Source organism: Lipotes vexillifer, unplaced genomic scaffold, assembly GCF_000442215.2.
Source record: "Lipotes vexillifer unplaced genomic scaffold, Lipotes_vexillifer_v1.1 scaffold39, whole genome shotgun sequence".
Classification (NCBI taxonomy): Eukaryota; Metazoa; Chordata; class Mammalia; order Artiodactyla; family Lipotidae; genus Lipotes; species Lipotes vexillifer.
The window spans coordinates 2,998,162-3,015,687 of NW_006787038.1; the positions used below are offsets into that span (position 1 = coordinate 2,998,162).

The following is a 17,526-nucleotide window of genomic DNA, read 5'->3' on the forward strand; positions in this document are numbered from 1 at the left end:
ATAAATTTCAGCAGGCACAGTTCCTTGGACTCAAAAGTAGGAAGAATACAGTACCCAGTGAGGATGTCTTCCGGATTTAACTGCAGAGCTCTTTGAAGATTCTAAATCCATCAGAATCCAGCGGTATAGTTTTGTGAGACATTTCTTATAATGACATCTGAGAATGTTCCCACTTATAAGTATAGAGGAAAATAAAATGAAAGAACCTTTAAAGAAATCAGGTATGTTTTATTGGCTCTTGCTGAGACACATTTCTTGGATCTGTTACCCAGAGACAAGCTTAAGTGAGGAAACATTGCTACTTAATTTAACTGGCATTTTTAGGATTTAGTATTGGCAAGATATTTGGAAATGTTGCAAAATACAAAATATTTTCAGATATTTGATCCAGAAATGTAGACTGGGATTTTGCCAAGCCTGTTCTTAATGCAGCATGGTGAGAATTCTTCTTCCGTCTTCTAGAGCACGTGAACAAAATTGACTAGCTTAGAAGGAAACATCCCAGTCAAGGAAATCGCTAATATTGTAAAGAATAGAGAACTTTTTCTTGAACCAGATAAATCAAATTTGATGATTGGGTGGGAGAAATGCAGCATCAGAAGAGGCAGAATCAGTTGTTGGAAGTAGCTCAAAAAGAAGCTGACTTGGACAGAATTCTATGGGGCAAAAGTTTTATTTCTGTTTATTTTTTTCCATGCATATAAACAAGATGGGTTGATGGATGGATAGATGGAGAGACGTGTGATAAAGGAAATAGAGTACTATGCTAAGTGCGGAATTTACGTGGGGGGTATATGATGGTTTACTCTACAATTTTTAAAAAAATATTTATTTATTTATTTGGCTGTGCCGCATCTTAGTTGTGGCATGTGGGATCTTTGTTGCTGAGTGTGCGATCTTTAGTTGCGGCATGTGGGATCTAGTTCCCTGACCAGGGATCGAACCCGGGCCCCCTGCATTGAGCACAGAGTCTTAACTACTGGACCACCAGGGAAGTCCCTAAAAGTTTTATTTCAATGAGTTCAAATGGAGTTTGTTTTTCTATTTTTATTTTTAACCTCCTTTTTTGAAGATGAATTTTGCTGTATCCATTTGCTATCAAGAGAGACATTAATTTTAGAAAATACAACTTTTGTCATACTGATTTTCTTTTTTTTTTTCGTGTTCATGGATTTTTGTTTGCTGCTTTATAAATGGGAAAACTTGAAAGATGCTGGATGTCTTATAGTTGCATGGCTTCATTTGAAACCGATAGTAGACAATATTTTAAAATAAAATTGGTTGGTAAATTTGTCTTGTTTGATATACCAAAGCAGGTTGAGATTACTTCTGTGAGTCTTAATAAATAACTTTCTAATGCTAAACTAACAAAGTGACTTGAGATCTTTTAAAAGTACTTTAGGAGCTTCCCTGGTGGCGCAGTGGTTGAGAGTCCGCCTGCCGATGCAGGGGACACGGGTTCGTGCCCCAGTCCGGGAAGATCCCACATGCCGCGGAGCCTGCGCATCCGGAGCCTGTGCTCCGCAACGGGAGAGGCCACAACAGTGAGAGGCTCGCATAACGCAAAAAAAAAAAAAAAAAAAAAAAGTACTTTAAAATATAAGTAAAAGTTTTACAGTTCTCCTCTTCTTACATTTCTTTCGTTTTTGGGGAAAATAAACTTACCTCTGTGACTTAACTATGAAATTTACATTTCTGATTGGCTAATGAGCTAGAGTGAAATTAGGGAAACTTGGAATCTTTGGATTTGAAAACCAGAAGACATAACGGACAGTGCTTTGTTTTTGACTGGAGCTGATGCATTCTCTTGTGTTTTACTCCTTTTTCAGTGAAACCAGCAGTGTGTGTAGCAGCAGTGACACAGGGCTCTTTACCAACGATGAAGGACGGCAAGGTAATCTTGATTCCAGCTTTGGGACATCGGTTCAGTGTTTCTGGGAAGATTCTAGTGGTTCTAGGGGTGCCTCACAGAGAATATGATGGTTGTCTATGAAAGTGCTTTTCAAGCTTTAGGGCATAAAAACCACATGGGGGAACTGTTAAAACTGCAAGTTCCTGAGCTCCTGGAAATCAAATTGGTCTAGAGTTGGCCCCTGGAATCTGCATTTTCCACAAGCACCTGTGGTGATTTTTGTGCAGGTAGTTCAGACTTTGAGAATCATTGATCCAGGGGGGTTATAGTGTCAAAGATGGAACTTTGGCAAGTTGCTTTTTATTAAAACCAAAAAATAACCTTATGTATTACTGGATGTTAAGACATTCTTATTTTCACATATGGAGGATTTATTTTTTTAACCTTATTTATAAGTGGCCATAGTGTTCTAGGTGAATATATTATAGAAATTCTTTCTGAAGTTTAGTAGAGAGCACTGTGAATAAGGCTGGTGTATGTTAATTATCAGTTTTTTATTTTTACTATTTAAACAGTAGTTTGATCGTGTCCTGTACACTTGCTTAGTGCCACAGAAAGTGTGTACTAATAAGAATTTCTTAGAGCTCCTTTGGACTGTAGTTTTCTTAATCTAAATAAGAGGTTTGCAGGTCTTCTGAAATCCAGTGATTTTTCTCCAAGGGTTAAGTGATTGAAGGACAGAGACACGGCTACACGTCTAGGTTGATCCAGATAGGCTCCTTAGTAACTGAAGGGATCCTGGGACAGTGAGACTTAGGTTCCAAGTCCTAATTTTGGAGAGAGACGGTGGGGAGGTGTCTCACCCATGCCTCAGAGTTGTGGGCATAGATGGAGTTCTTGAGCTTCCTACTATAATGGAGGCTTTTGTGAGTTCATTTCTGTTCCTTTCTGATTCCGAGGGAGCTAGGTGTCATTAGAAGCTATGTGTATATACTCCCCGGTGGGCTCTAGCTAGGGTCTTGATTCTCTTGTTTCATACCAGGAAAGTCTGGTTGTCTTTCCATGAATGAACTGGAGCATACTTTCAGAATTACTTTTTCTTTGCTTTTACTGCAGTATCCTAATGCATCTCTTAAAGGTTATGGTGTGTATACAGGGGTGCAAGAAAGTGTGGACCTATTACAACCAATTAAGTTTCGGGCCTTTGGAAAGCCTTCCACTGATAAGGAATCCTTGGTATATTATGGAAGGTTGTAGAATGGTTTATAGCCCCAGCTTTCCTCTTTGTCTCTGCCTCAACTTCACACATTTTGGTGATATTTAGATACTTAGAGTTCTCAGCACAAAGCTATGTTACTTTGGCTTCTCTTAGTACTGTCTATACCTTTGTAAATAATCACTTCACTAAAGTCTCAAATACCCATTCAAATGTACATGTTTCCTAAAGGGATTCTGACTGATACACTTAGTGTAGGCATCATCTCCTAGAACCCTCGACTCTTCTTTCCCTGTACTTAACTGCTTTCTTATCACTTACCATATTACACTGTTGTTTATAGATGCATGTCTTTTCCATTGAAGCTTTTCAAAGGCAGGAGTTTTTTTTATTTGCTACCACAATAAGTAACACATTGCCTGGCATATAGTAAGCTCTTAATAAATAATTATTGGGGAACCCAGATAAGGGGGAAATTCTCCTTTTTCTCCCTCAAACAGAAGTGTACATAGAACCTCAAATTATAAAACAACTAAACTTACCTTGGTTAAAGCAAGATCCTAGAGGAGCAGGAGGTCTGGAGCCTGATGCACTCAGCCTCTTCCTTTATTCTCTGGCATCACTCTTGTGAGGAGCACCTGCATCAGGCATCCTAGTGAACCCAGGTTGAAGACTACTGGTCTAGATGAGATCTCACAAGGTTCCTTCCAGTTCAGTGAGTCCCTTTCTGTATTCTCAAAAATCTTGAGTGAATGCTTGAGAACCAAAAAAAAGAAAATTCCCATATAGTCTTAACATTTGTCATCAGAAAATGTGATCTAACTAAATAATACTATTTTAATAAATAGCCTGAGGAATGCTTATAAATAGGAAGGAATTAATATATTGACTTGCAGTGAAACTAATCATGGTTAATTCTGATGTCTATCTTTAATTCATCCTTGTACCTGGTTTGGTGAGATGCTTTTAGAGTAGTGGTTCTCAAAGTATGGTCTCCAGACCAGTTTAGCATCACTAGGGAACTTGTTAGAAAAGAACATTTTTGGTCCTGTGTAGGCCAGAATCAGAAACTTTGGGGGTAGGGCCCAACAGTCTGTGTTCCAGCAACCCTCCCCAGTCCTTCTGATGTACACTAAAGGTTGAGAACCACTGTTTTAGAAAAACAGCCTGTTGATGGTGTGTTTTTATAAGGGAACACTTGGAGCAACTTCTTTAGTGGCTTCTTTCCCCTTTTAGAGATCTCTGCAGTGATTTAAGACTTATCATTCTCCTGGGTGTTAGTGAAACTGATGAGTGAAATCATGAGATTAGCATGGCCTGAGCAGCTTCCTTGAGATCCAGTACCCAATAGAAAACGAATGCAATATGAACTCTTTAGATGTTCTAGTAATAATTTCCTTCATACTTGCTGTTTTGAAAGGGGTGTGGGGTAGCAGACATAAAGTTACCCATCTTACTCTTTGTGGGCAGGAATAAGCTCTTTGGGAAAATGAGATGCTATCATTGTAGCCAGTAGAAAGAAGTTTGAACCAAGAGTCTGGGCTATATGGGTCTAGTCTTGACTTTGTCAATAATCAAAAGTATGGCCTTGGGCAAATAGTATAACTTCTTGACAAGCCTTGGGGGCTTATATTGTCTTTGTGGTTAGTTTTTTCCTGGTAGCTTGGATTGCTACTGTCAAGATGATTTTGTGTCCCATTAATGAGGCATCAAGGAAGAAACAAGGAATGGATATACATTCTTCATTCACCTATTATGAGAAATACAAATATAGCAAGAAATTCTTCAGGAATAGCTAGTTTTTTTTTGTTTGTTTGTTTTTTTGTTTTTTTTTAAAATGTGAACTATGCTGCAGGCATTTTTTTTTTTTTTTTTTTTTTTTTTTTTTAAATTTTTTTTTTTTTTTTTTGGTTTTGTTCATTGAAATTCTGGGTGTTTTTTCAAATTGAAGTATAGCTGATTTACAACACGGCATGTGGGATCATCCCGGCCCAGGGCTTGAACCCGTGTCCCCTGCATTGGCAGGCGGATTCTTAACCACTGTGCCACTAGGGAAGCCCCAGGAATAGCTAGTTTTGAATTGAGAAACATTTGTGGGCTTTGAACCTCCAAGTTCATTTTTACCACTTAGAATGGTACATGGGAGGCAGTTTATTTTTGTGTTGAAGCCTTTGGAGTTAGTCAGGCCTTGGGTTGAAACCATGGCTTCCTCATTTACTAACTTGACCTTGACTTCTCTGGGCTTTAGTTGCCTAATTGATAAGTTGGAGTTAGTGTAAGGTTTGGAAGAGATAACAAATTTGCAGATTTTTAGCATAGATTATGGTAGGTGGTAAGGGCTCAGTAAATGGTAGCTTTATTAGTTTTTACCATCAGAAGCAGTCCAGTGTACCACAGTATATGACATTTCTGTGGAACTAGTTTGATGTCCCAGTTTTCATCAAAATATGGATCAAGAAGAAGTATCAAAACAATTTTTTTGTATTTTGACTTTATTTTAAAGGTATAATCAAACCTATAGCACTGAGAAGTCATCTTCCTATTTGGTTTTTCATAGAGCATGTTAAAATTCCAGCTTATGATAGGATCTCTTTACTTTAGGGGATGACGAGCAGAGTGATTGGTTCTATGAAGGAGAATGTGTCCCAGGATTCACTGTCCCTAATCTTCTGCCCAAGTGGGCTCCTGACCATTGCTCTGAAGTAGAGAGAATGGATTCTGGACTGGATAAACTTTCAGATTCCACGTTCCTTTTACCTTCTCGGCCAGCTCAAAGAGGTGAGTTCTGAGGAGACCAGAATATACTTAACACTTACATGATTCTTTCTGGGGAGAGTCTTCCCATGACAAGCATGCTCATGCCTGTAAGCATGCATTACCTATCTGAATTTTAGAACTAGTCCAGGGATTTTTCTAGAAGATTCAAGGGTGAGTCTCAAAGCTTGAGGTTCTCTCCATTCTTACCTAAATCAATCCATGGAGACTCTTGGGATATATATTAGCAGGGCGTTCCTTCAGCTTGCTATTGCCATTTGTGCCAGATTTAAGAAGCCTAGCAGTGTGTCACTGCTGCTTATCCTGCTGTGAAACTGATGGGCTACTGAGTGCTCAGTGGAAGCCTGAAGTAGTGGATCTTGGAAGAGAACAGATTTCAGTAACAACACTCACGTACAAGGTATAATGACATTTTAAAAACGGATGATTTAAAAATATTTTTTAAAATATTTTATTTTAATAATTCTATTATTGTGGACTGTAACACAAATACGTATCCTTTCCCTTTGCTTTCCATCAGTTACGATGTAGCAAAGGGAAATGGAAAGAGCCTAGGACGGGGAAGGAAATGTGGTAATACTCTGGTAATACTGTCTGGTACTGTCTCCCTAGCTCTGTGACTGTGGCAGAGTCACTTCATTTCCTAGGGACATCAGGGTCATCACTTAGGATATCGTAACATTGAACAAAACTGTTTCAGAGGTTTCCTTTAGCTCTATAAATTTATGATGTGAGGATTCCCAGTAATCAATAATCAACCAGTTAGTCAGTTACCAAGTATATGCTGAGCATCTCTTGGTGATCAGAATTACAATAGAGCTGTAAATTCCTATTTTGTAGCATTTCGTTGTGATAAATTTGGGTGATTGAAAGTCCTTCTCAAAGCAGTTGGTTCTTGGTCATGATGCTTGGCTGAGGCCCGTTGTTTGCTACCTTAAAACTTTCATAAACACTTCAGTGACCATTTCTAAAAGTTCTTTATGGACCACTTAAAGTATATGCAAATAAGCAAGAATAGGAAGAAGAAACTTGAAATGGCCTATAATCCCACACCCAGAGTCACTGATAACATTTTGGTGTGGATTCTTCCAGTTGTCTCTTCTATGTGTAGAGCATATACAGCATTTAGAAAAATGGGATTATACTATACATGCTATTTTTACCTATTTCATGAATTAGAATTTTTTAAGATAATAGCTAACATTTAATTTGCAATTAGAAATTGTTCATAATACCTTATATTTGTGTAGTGTTTTCAGAAGTACCTTCCATGTGCTATTTCATTGAGTCTTCAAAACAGTCCTGTAAAAGAGGACTGAGCCAGTGATTATTCTTTTTTTATAGATGAGGATGCCTAGGTCAGAGGTAAATGACATGCCTAAGATCATACTCCTGGTGACAAAGACATGGGAATAGTAAATCATTGGCAAATAGCCTAGTGATACTAGTTTAAGGGTCATTTTAGTAAGATCTTGGGGAGGAAGGCTTTTGGTGTACTAGAAGCATATCATTGCTAATGAATCTTCTGCATTCAGTTACTGAGGTCTTTCTTCTTTTTTATTTAGGGTACCATGCGCGCTTTAATCGTCTGCCTGGAGCTGCAGCTCGATGCCTCAGAAAGGGGCGAAGAAGGCTTGTTGGGAAGGTGATAGCTGTCATTGTTTTCTGGGCTCACTGGGAAGAAAATATTCCCTATAAGATTTGTGTACACTGTTGATAATCAAAGGTGCTGCAGAACTCCCTGGGGTTAATTAAGCCAGGTATATTTTGCAAGCTCACAAGAGTGAACATTCTATAGGGCGTGAATGGATGCACACATAGAAGATGAAGCTTGATTCGTACAGAAGTTCTGACAAAGCAAACACTGTCATGACAGTGTCTGCTGTCTGTAAATCTACAGGCCTGATCTCTGTCTCTTCTACTCTTTTGATTAATCTTATATTATTATTATATAAGTTGAAATACTTTTGGCTTCTTTATGACTCCTTGAATTCATGAATGCTTCTTTTGTTCTAACTTTGGTCTTTTATTCCTGAGTTCATTAAAAAAGAAAAAAACTGGGAAAAAAAACCTGTTATCAAATTTCAAAAGCCCCTCCTTGGCCATGAGGGAGGCATATCGACCATTTACTCAGTTCTGCCTTTGCCAGGGACTGTGCTAGGCACTCAGTTCACTTAATCCTCCCAAAAATCTTGTAAAAAAGGTGATATTCTCTTTAGAGGATGAGGAAAATGGGTTCAAAGATGTTAAGGAATGTCTGATGTTACCCAGATAGAAGTGGCAAAATACAGAAAATTGAACCCAGGTCTACTTCTTTTTTATCTTTTTCAATTTAAATTTAATTAATTATTTTATTTATTTTTTACTCTGGCTTTGAGATTGAAAATAGGTTAAGGCTGGGGTTCATACCCAGTCAGAGAGGATTGTGGTGGACAAAGAATAAGGACAAGAGAGGCATTTTAGAACATTAACGTGTTTGTTCGCTCAGTAAGCATCTAGAGTGCGTATGTGTGTCAGGCTCTATGCCCAGCCAGGTATATAGTGGTCAGAGCCACAGTGTGCCTGCCCTCAGGGAGCTACTGTTTCATAGATTAATCAGGGAACTGTTTTCTGCAGAAGAAATGAGGCTGTTTATTTTCAGATGAATTCATATTCTTTTTATCTTTAAATTCAACTTCAGCTCTCTAATTAGAAAGACATTTGCTTATTGGAAGAATGATACCTCTTCTTTTGGATTACTCATTTTATAGGCGATAAAATGCTGCATTTGCTATTCTGAGAGCTTATTCTTAACAGGACAGCTAGCAGGGTAGGAATACATGAGGGAGGCAGGAGATTGGGAGTGGGGAGCAGAGTGCTGGTTTGACTTTTTCTCTTTATTGGTTAGGCTTGACAGATGATGTTCTCCCTACCACCTACCTTACTTTGTTTCAGCTCCTATAAAATAAGAGCCTTCCACTTCCATGGAGGTAAATCATTTCATCCTGGAGGCTCCCTTTAGCTTGCATGGAAGGAAAGTAGGGCCTATTGGATGTGTCTTTAATGATTTCAAATGAATAGGATAATATTTACTTGTTTAATTCATCTTCATCACCTTAAAGGGATATTTGTCATTTCTACCAGAGGTCACTGTTCTGCCCCCCTTCTTCTCCCTCCCCCATCTCTCTTCTCTTTTTCTAAATTGTAATCATAAATAATGAGTTTCATTCACAGCTCCCTGCCAGCGAGCTGCTAATTACGCAAAGTACTGCTTGTAATTTACACAGTAATAAACTGTAAATTTAAACATTACGGCACTTTAAGTTAATAATTTTTCTGCTGTAACAAATAGCTCATTTTTCACCCATCTTTTCCTTTGGCCCCATTACCATGGCTTTGTCTGTGACCAGGAGGCATAGGTGTAAGGAGTGAAGAATATGAAGAATACAAAATGTGAAGCCTTTTCTTTTAGCTCCAATCCCACCTGAAATCTGACCTCAAATTAATTTTTCTATAGCCAGTTCTGCTAAAATGTGTACCCTAATATTTAGGCTAATCCACACACATAGACGAATGCACATAATAATGTTTGCTCAGAAACAAATGTGTTTGAGTACCAGGCTTGACATTTTTGACATTCATGTCTATGACTTACGCTCTCTCATCTTAACACTTCCTCATATGCGTGTAACTCTTGCTCCTGTACTGTTGGTATGCATCCCAAGGTTCTGTGATAGACGTTCACTGTAAGTGTACTCACGTTCAATGAAGGGTGAGTGCCTTCTGCCATTTTCCAGTTTTTTTGGATATGATTAGTTTCTGAATTGCTTGTGGTGTTATGGATATGATTTCATATTACAATCTTGAGAACCGGAAATTTAAGAAGCAATTTATACAGACTTCTATTTTTACTTTGGGACATGTTTAACAGGCAAAATACAGGGTGACGATTTTTGTAAGTTACAAAAGTCCTTTGACATGTATACATTTAGTTAGTAGATACTTAGGTGTTACCAGTGAGGACTCAGTAAATATCCCATTATGAAGGCTCTTGAGGCTAAAATCATATGACTCTAGGGATATTGGTGTGCTGGCCTGTTAAAAATTGGCTGCTGTTGGATTTTTTTAAAAGTGTTCTACTTTGATACACTTTAATAACTCCAAGAGGTATTATTCGCTATATTAAAATACTGTATATAGTAAAAAAAAAAAATGTTTATAATGACTTTTTTTTGATCACTAGAGAAAAATAAGTTTAGAATAACATGCAATACTTTAACAGTAGAGTCCCACAAAAAGAAGCTGTTGGATTTTAAGATTGACAATCTGACTTGTGCTTTGGGGTTGCTGGTATAATTATGGGAAAGCATGAGCTTGATGACAGATCATACTTACATATTTCTTTCTGTGGTCAGATGACACTGTTATCTTCTTTGCCTTTTCAGGAGTCCAGCATGAGTAATTTGGGTACTGAGAGGATAGGCCACCTCATTAATGACTCTCGGCAGAAAGAGTAAGTACTTATATATTTACTGGCTGTCTTAGCCTTCTCCTTGAAGGAGGCAGCAGGGGAACGTTTTATGAAAGAACCTAAAAATTTTATTGTAGAGCTGAAAAAGGTTTTAAAGATGGGTACTTTATAACAGTTAAAATGGCTAACACCCTAAACTCACGAGAGTGATTTTTTTTCCTTTCTAGACTAGTTTTTATTTCTTTGCTATTTATGTCTATAGGTGCTGCATTATAAAAGTAGCCTCCAATAAGGATATTATATTTTAAATTCATTTTTCTGTCTCTTAAAAATTTTTTTGTTCAAAATGGCTGATTGCCTCTGACCTATATGGTCTTCCCATTTTTAGACCTCTAGACAGAGAGATATCTTTTTGTTCTAACTACTGTGATAAGTGCCACTGGAAAGCCTATGTGTAGCTATAGGAAAATCATTCCACCCTTTCTTGTGACAGCCTTGTCCCCTAACATGATTGGCTCTTTGGTGTCTCCACTACATGTCATGGTCAGTATCCAGTTATACTCCTATACCCATCCAGCCTGGTTGAAGTTTTAATCTATAAAATAGGCAAGATGTGGTTTATGCCTTTGTTGAATTGGGCATCCTGTTCTTATTGCACAGCTGAGAGTGCATGGGTGGCACACCACCATCTCGAGTTTTTTTAAAACTGTCTAGTCTTCTACATTCCATTAAAAGGCTTTTTACTTTGAAGTTATTTTCTGCAAAAAAGTTCATACACATTTAACATCTCTCCTTTTCTCCTCCAACTCCATTTTTTTCTCATTTCTTTGTCTTCATTAACCCAACATCTTTTTATCTTCTCTCTAATAATGTTCCTACCACTTCTTTTATTGTTTTCTTTGCTCTTATTCTCTCCTTCTCTTTAGTTTCTGGTTACCATCAGCTGGGAAAAGAGAACAAAATCAGGTGAGATTGCTTTTCTTTGTCATCTTTATTTTATCATTTGATTTCCTTTTCTTCAGAAAGAATAAAGCGTTGACTTCTGATTTTCCTCACATTTCTGCTTGTGCACATGAGGTAAGGTTCTTGTTCCTTATGTTATTCTGATTTTCTTGGAGGACTGTTTTCCAAGAATATCTAGTATTCACTGATAAGAACTGTAGCTAATTCCCCTTTTTAGTTTCAACTTGTGACCTTCAGTTTATTACTTATAACACATATTTCATAGGGATGCAGTTGTCATTCTGATTTTGAACTTTGCATTAAGAAATCAGAATGCATCAGCATCCTGTGCTGAGAAGTACGATGTTGAATCCTAAACATATGAAGCAGAGGAAGGTAGAGCTACTTTGGGTAAAGTGGGATCGAGGCCTAGAGCCTCTTACTCTTTTACCCTGGCTACCCCTGAGGGGGCCCTTGGCATGTCTAATCCTTTATAGGGGTCATAATTTTAAAATTACTGACAGTGGCTCTCAATATGTTCCTTTAACGTTTGAGGCTTTTGAGTTTTGCTGGGAGAGAGGTTGCTTTACCTTGATGATTAGTTGTAAAATAGATGAAGACTGATAGGTAAAAATTCTCAGGCTTTCTGTCGCTCCATCGTTTTTTTGTTTTGTTTTGTTTTGTTTTGTGTGACTGCTTATTAGCTTGTTAAGTTGATAAACATTTTAGACTTGGAACTTTCATCTTGAATTTACTGTTTCAAAATGAACTAGAACAGTGGTACACCTAACTGGTGTGTATTTATTATATGATTTTAGATGGCTTGTGGATACAGAATTTTTACTTTAAGTTCCAATAATTTACTTTAGAAACGTGATCATTCTATCAAACTTGTTATTTTATAGAAATATAGTAAGGACAAGGGTGAATAAAGTTAATTGATATGAAGAAAAATATTAAATAAGTAGTAGAGCAGGTGGTGGGCAGATAAAGAGAAAGTCATTAAGGTGGGATGTGAGAGATTGCAGTTTGGGGAACACTAAGCTAGGGTATTAATTGTGTTTGCATCAGAGGATCTAAAGGCAAAGAGACCTGTGATGATCACCTAGTCCAGATCTGTTATTTACAAATGAGATTTGTTATTTACAAATGAGGTTTAAGCTATTTGCCCAAAGTCATACAACATTGAGACTGGAACCTCTATGACAGAACAGTTGCTTAGTTTGTATACTTTTTAAGTCCTTTTGAAATTACCATTCAGTGTTCTTCTAGTATTGATATATATTTACTTTTCAAATTTGGGGGAAGGAGTACTTATTGTGGAAAAAGTCCAAAGAAAGGTAGCCAACATAAAGTGAGATACTTTTATTACAGTGTCCTAGTTGATCTTTACAGCCCCCTTTTGAGGTGAATAAGTGTTTTACAGATGAGAAACTGAAATTACTTGTTAAACCGAAAGTAATATTTTATGTAGCCCTCACAATAATCCCATAAAATAGGTAAGACAGATAGTGATACATCTATTTTACAGATGAGGATAGTAAAGGTCAAAGAGATTTTGTGGTTTTGTAATATATGGCAACTCAGTTGTAGGCTGGAACTAAACGTTGGGTATTCTAATTCTTAATCTAGTTCTGTTTCCACTACACTGCTGCTGGTATGTGCTAACCAGTTATTCACTGGAAACATCTGCCAGGATAAGGAAATGAAAAGGTAATTTCATGCTAGTATTCTTGGGAACAAGGGCTGATAATCAGTAGGCATGAGTTCCCTTTATGTCAGTTAGAAAGTACTATCTTTTGCCATTTAAGTAATTATTGTGTATCAGAAGTTTTTGAGAAATTGTTGCTTACCAAGGAATAGTCTGATTTTTGAGGCGTGCTAGATCAGTTATGCTACATTCGTGGGTACACTGTTGAATATGCACAACTTTATTGAATGGTGTCTGTGTTATGGCAAGAGAGTTGAACAGTGAAAGGGCAAAAGTAAGCAAGTAGCAGGTAGCCCTTTAGGATCAGGTCTGTTTCATATAAGCCATACCGAAATAATCTCATTTATTCCTGCAGTTTAATCCTCTTTCTCCCCTTTACTCCCTGGATGTTCTTGCTGATGCTTCTCACCGAAGATGTTCACCAGCACACTGCTCTGCCAGGTAACTGTCTTCGAGTGACTTCTTTTCTAGATGATACTATTTCCTTTTTATAACACTTTGCAAATTAAAGTATGTTAGTGTATACTAACCAATTTGATCTTTTCAACAACCTTTTGAGGTCAGTAGTTGTTTTATAGGTGCAGAAACTGAGGCAGAGTGTTGAAGTTCTTTCCTTTGGTCACATGGCTAGGATGTGATTTAAATCTCAACTTTGACCTACGTTCTGGCTCCTATTCGTATTTCTTCTGCTAGAAGTCCCATCCTTAAAGAACATTATTAATGGTCCTTGCCATGACCTGCAAAACCCTGCATGATCTGACTCCTGCCTTCATGTCCAGCCTCCTTTCATAGACTTTGTCCTCCTCATGGGGAAGAGATCCAGCTGCGCCAGGGAGCTCCATTGTGTTCTTCAGAAATTGCAACCCTTTCCTGCCGCTGAACCTTCACACGTCTTCCCTTTGCCTGGACTGCCATCTTAGAGCTCTTCCTATGATTGGCTCCTTCTCATCTCAGCTCAAGCCACCTCCTCAGGGAGGCCCTCTCAGACCGCCCTGTCTAAAGGGGCCACCTGTGCCACTCGCCATTCATTATCTCTTTCCTTTAGAGCTTTAGTCACAGTCTGAAATGACTTTGTTTATTGTTTTTTTTTTCTTCCGACTTTCCCCCCGGTTTCTCATTAGAATATAAGCTTCTAGGTGCTGGGACTTTGTCTTGTTCCCTGATATGTCCCCAGTACCTAACGCAGTGTCTGGCACTTACTGGGCATTCAGTATATATTTGTCAGAAAGAATCCTGCACCTGCATAGCAGAATGAAACCAGTGCCTCTGAATATAAATAAATTCTCTTAAGTTGGGTGACATGCAAAGTAAATATGGTTTCAGTGATGGCATGCCCTAGCAGGTTTTTGTGCACAAGGAGCAACGAATAGGCTGAACCATAGAACTTTTATTACTTCTAATGGCACAAAGAATTTTTTTCCAAGGTTCTGATGATTTTTTTTTCTGTTTTTCTTCCTAACACATTCTTAAGTGGATATGCTCATAGATTTGGGGTGCAGGCTGCACAAAGAAATTATTCTTTCATACAGTTAGAAGTTTTGCTGTGGGCTGTAATAATAAACTGCAGGGCTTCCCTGGTGGTGCAGTGGTTGAGAGTCCACCTACCGATGCAGGGGACATGGGTTCGTGTCCCGGTCCGGGAAGATCCCACATGCCGCGGAGCGGCTAGGCCCATGAGCCATGGCCACTGAGCCTGTGCGTCTGGAGCCTGTGCTCTGCAACAGGAGAGGCCACAACAGTGAGAGGCCCACATAAGGCAAAAAAAAAAAATAATAATAATAATAATAAACTGCACTATAACCTACTGCCTAGCCTTCTACTGGAAAAGTAGTATTTCAATAGGGAAAGTCATTTGAAAAGACAGACTATCACACATGGTGTTAACTAAGAACTTGGAAGATATGGGGATATTAATAAATTACTGTAAGGCCTTTTCTTCAGTTGCATGCTGTTTAGTCATCATTCATTCATCATTTGCTGACTCCCTACTGTGTGCCAGGCACTTTGTTTAGGTACTGCCCCTGAGGAGCTTATATCCTCATGGGAAGGTCAGGTGTGGAAATGGAGAACTACAATTTGTAGTGACAAGTGCCTAAAGGTGTGCGCACCAGAGTGATAGCAGCACAAAGGAGCGGCTCCTCACTCAGGCTCAGGGAGCTTTTCTTAGAGGTGGTAGTGCTCAGGCTGTCTCGGAAGACGAGATTTCAATCCATACGAAAGCAGTCCTCCGGCTGTTTGTCTTTTTTTTTTAACATCTTTATTGGAGTATAATTGCTTTACAATGTTGTGTTAGTTTCTGCTGTATAACACAGTGAATCAGCTATACGTATTCATATATCCCCGTATCTCCTCCCTCTTGCGTCTCCCTCCCACCCTCCCTATCCCACCCCTCTAGGTGGTCACAAAGCACTGAGCTGATCTCCCTTTGCTATGCGGCTGCTTCCCACTAGCTAGCTATTTTACATTTGGTAGTATATATAAGTCCATGCCACTCTCTCACTTCATCCCAGCTTACCCTTCCCCCTCCCTGTGTCCTCATGTCCATTCTCTACATCTGAGTCTTTATTCCTATCCTGCCCCTAGGTTCTTCAGAACCTTTTTTTTTTCGATTCCATATATATGTGTTAGCATACGGTATTTGTTTTTCTCTTTCTGAGTTAGAGTCTGCAGACTCTAGGTCCATCCACCTCACTACAAATAACTCAATTTCGTTTCTTTTTATGGCTGAGTAATATTCCATTGTATATATGTGCCGCATCTTCTTTATCCATTCATCTGTCAGTGGACACTTAGGTTGCTTCCATGTCCTGGCTATTTTAGATAGTGCTGCAGTGAACATTGTGTTACAAGCCTCTTTTTGTTTTTGTTTTGTTTTTTTTTTAATAAATTTTTAAAATTTATTTTTGGTTGCGTTGGGTCTTCATTGCTGCATGCAGGCTTTCTCTAGTTGGGCTCAGTAGTTGTGGCTTACGGGCTTAGTTGCTCCACGGCACATGGGATCTTCCGGGACCAAGGCTCGAACCTGTGTCCTCTGCATTGGCAGGTGGATTTTTAACTACTGCGCCACCAGGGAAGCCCCATCTTTTTGAATTACGGTTTTCTCAGGTTTTATGCCCAGTAGTGGGATTGCTGGGTCATACGGTAGTTCTGTTTTTAGTTTTTTAAGGAACCTCCATACTGTTCTCCATCGTGGCTGTATCAATTTACATTCCCACCAACACAGCTGTCTGTCTTAATACCAAATAAAATCATGACTGTGTGTGATCTTTGGAAGGACTGTATAAGTAACACCGTGTCATGTCAGGTGCTGAAAGTGTATTATTTGCCCTTCTTCCTTTACCTTTGCTGCCTAGAACTGTGCTGTGCTAAGATTGGTATCCATGCTTTTATCAGATTTTCTGTTGCCTTTAAGGCCTTATCCTGGTTGGAGTGGGTGTGAGCTTCTTGTTTCTTTGTGTATCTCATTATCCACCTCATTATCTTCGTTCTTTTACCAGCAGTGCTGGTGGCTGGACTTGGAAACATAAGGAAGCCTAGGCTGTGTTTCTGGTGCACTCAGCTCTAGGGAAATATTGCTTATTGCTTCAGACCATTGCTGAAAGCAAGATGAGAGAATGTGGGCAATTATAGCTCATCCTTGTCCTGCCTGACATCATTCCTGGGCCAGTGGATACAAAGTAGGTTGCAAACATGAAGGTTCTTTGGGGTAGAGGGAAGAAATTTTTAAAATTTTTAAATGTATTTTAAATAAATACGGTGACTTATTATCCTTAAATTTTTTTCTTTGCTTTCAGTTGTACATATATTAGTCTAGCAGCACATATTTTTGTTTTATGTGTGTGTATTACATATATAAGGAGGGTTTGTTCAAATTTTTTCCTGGTGAGGGTGCACAATCAATAGTTTGGCAACCCCTGATCTGTGGGAAATGGTCAGCACAAGTGACCTATGCAGGTTTTAGGAAATGTGGATGATGGTCTCGCTTAGCCCTCGGGGCTCCCTGTTTTCCTTAACAGCAGGGTCCCTGCCCGCTAAGTAGTCAGTAGAGAAGGAGCAGTCTAGCTCCAGTGTGGCGGACTGATGAGATCGGATTCACAAGTGGATGGTGGGCTTTGTAAAGAGAGGACCGTTTAACAAAGCCTGGCACTTAGGAAGGAATGTTAAAGAGTGCTGGTGGTAGGGAAGAGGCAGGTGAATGACCGTATGAAAAACTGTTTCGAATGGAAATTTTATCTGTTTCTTGTTCTATTTTATTTGTAGTAGGAAGAGATTTCTTTGAAAGCATCTAGGCAGCTTTGGGAATTTCATACCCATTATTAGAACGGGGTGTGTGTGTGTGTGTGTGTGTGTGTGTGTGTGTGTGTGTGTGTGTGTGTGTGTGTGTGTGTGTGGTGTGTGTTATCATTAGTGGTATAATTTTATTTTGCGAAGAGAGAAGTGTTTCCTGTTTTATCACGGCTTTCCCCGAGGAGGGCTGGTGTATTAATTTGCTGTATTGCCTCCTGGCTGTTCCCAGGCTGTTTTTCCTCTTCATCATGGAATTTTTAATGGCCCTACTGCCTCTTGGGAAGCATGTGAGG

At 38.8% G+C, this 17,526-nt stretch overlaps 1 protein-coding gene across 2 annotated transcripts in view; it reads left to right on the forward strand.

Annotated features, from left to right (window-relative positions):
• Positions 1 to 17,526, forward strand: part of GPATCH2L (G-patch domain containing 2 like) — a 58,110-nt gene that overhangs the window by 15,339 nt on the left and 25,245 nt on the right. The window contains exons 3-8 of one of the 2 annotated variants that reach the window (XM_007459758.1): positions 1,830 to 1,894; positions 5,670 to 5,846; positions 7,409 to 7,488; positions 10,268 to 10,335; positions 11,220 to 11,259; positions 13,302 to 13,387. In XM_007459758.1, coding sequence (XP_007459820.1) covers positions 1,830 to 1,894; positions 5,670 to 5,846; positions 7,409 to 7,488; positions 10,268 to 10,335; positions 11,220 to 11,259; positions 13,302 to 13,387 — 516 coding nt within the window. Of the gene's footprint in view, positions 1 to 1,829; positions 1,895 to 5,669; positions 5,847 to 7,408; positions 7,489 to 10,267; positions 10,336 to 11,219; positions 11,260 to 11,315; positions 11,371 to 13,301; positions 13,388 to 17,526 lie in introns of both variants that reach the window. The other variant, XM_007459759.1, reaches the window with a different exon arrangement.